Genomic DNA, 1152 nt, shown 5'->3' with positions numbered 1-1152 from the left:
CTCCTTCGCCCCGCCCCCTGCAGGCTCTCGGCCCCTCCTTCGCCCCGCCCCCTGCAGGCTCTCCGCTCCCCACTCCCTGGCCCAGCGCGCCCCATTCTGCCTGCAGAGGCCGGCGTGGGGCTGGGCATCGGCCTGTGCAGCGTCCCCTCCTCTCAGCGCATCTCGGGCATCTTCGTGCACACCCTCGCCCCCGGCTCGGTGGCGCACCTGGACGGGCGGCTCCGGTAGGCCTCGCCGGGCCCTCCAGCGGGCCTGGGGTGGGGGACAGCGGGAGACGCACTGAGGTGACCAGGCATGGCTCGGCCAGTCCCTCGGGTGGGGCCCGGGCCACGCAGGGCCATCGAGGGCGGGTGTCGGCCAGCTGAGGCCCCCACAGAGCCTCTCGGGACAGTAAGTCGGGGTGGCGTGAGGGGTCTGTCCACACAGAAGCAGGCGCTGCCCGCTGGGCAGCCGCTCCTGGCCCCAGCGGGCATTCGGAGTGCGCCAGACACGCTCCTTGGAAGTGGCCGCAGAGAGGCGTCAGCTGTGGACTCCCAGAACACATGACCTGAGTTTGGGGCGCAGGCGCCTGGTGTGAGGTCGCGCCTCAGGCCCCCCGCTTTCCGGGTCAGGCCAGGTGGGCAGTTTGCCGCGTCCCACGCAGTTCCGGCCCAGCGGGGCCTCCGGCAGCCCCTCTGTCTGCCTCGTGAGAGGCGGACGTTCCTGGGGCCTGCAAGGGGCCACACCGGGACGCTGAGGCAGGAGTGGGTGGGGGCCCGAGGGCCCTGGTGTGGCCTCGGCCCCCCGGCCACAGGGCCCTGCTGCTCCCCAGCTGCGGTGATGAGATCGTGGAGGTCAACGCGTCCCCCGCGCACTGCCTGACGCTCAACCAGGTGTACGCCGTCTTGAGCCACTGCGCCCCGGGGCCCGTCCCCATCATCGTCAGCCGGCACCCGGACGCCCAGGTGGAATGCGGGCACCGTCCCTGCCGGGCTCCCTCTCCTGCCTGCGTGCCCTCCCCTGCCCGCGCGCCCTCCCCTGCCCAGCTCCCTCCCCTGCCCGCGCGCCCTCCCCTGCCTGCGCGCCCTCTCCTGTCCTTGTGCGCCCTCTGCCGTCCTTGCGCCCTCTCCTGCCCGCGCGCCCTCCCCTGCCCGGCTCCCTCTCCTGCCCGCG

At 74.0% G+C, this 1152-nt stretch overlaps 1 protein-coding gene across 1 annotated transcript in view; it reads left to right on the top strand.

Annotated features, from left to right (window-relative positions):
• Positions 1-1152, top strand: part of IL16 (interleukin 16) — a 12874-nt gene that overhangs the window by 3466 nt on the left and 8256 nt on the right. Inside the window, exons 6-7 of the mRNA XM_012732698.1 lie at positions 24-224; positions 812-944. Coding sequence (XP_012588152.1) covers positions 24-224; positions 812-944 — 334 coding nt within the window. The remainder of the gene's footprint in view (positions 1-23; positions 225-811; positions 945-1152) is intronic.

The sequence above is a fragment of the Condylura cristata genome, unplaced genomic scaffold (assembly GCF_000260355.1).
Source record: "Condylura cristata isolate star-nosed mole 26May11 unplaced genomic scaffold, ConCri1.0 scaffold00035, whole genome shotgun sequence".
Classification (NCBI taxonomy): Eukaryota; Metazoa; Chordata; class Mammalia; order Eulipotyphla; family Talpidae; genus Condylura; species Condylura cristata.
The sequence above is the reverse complement of the archived record's forward strand: the minus strand, read 5'-3'. Positions and strand labels throughout refer to the sequence as shown.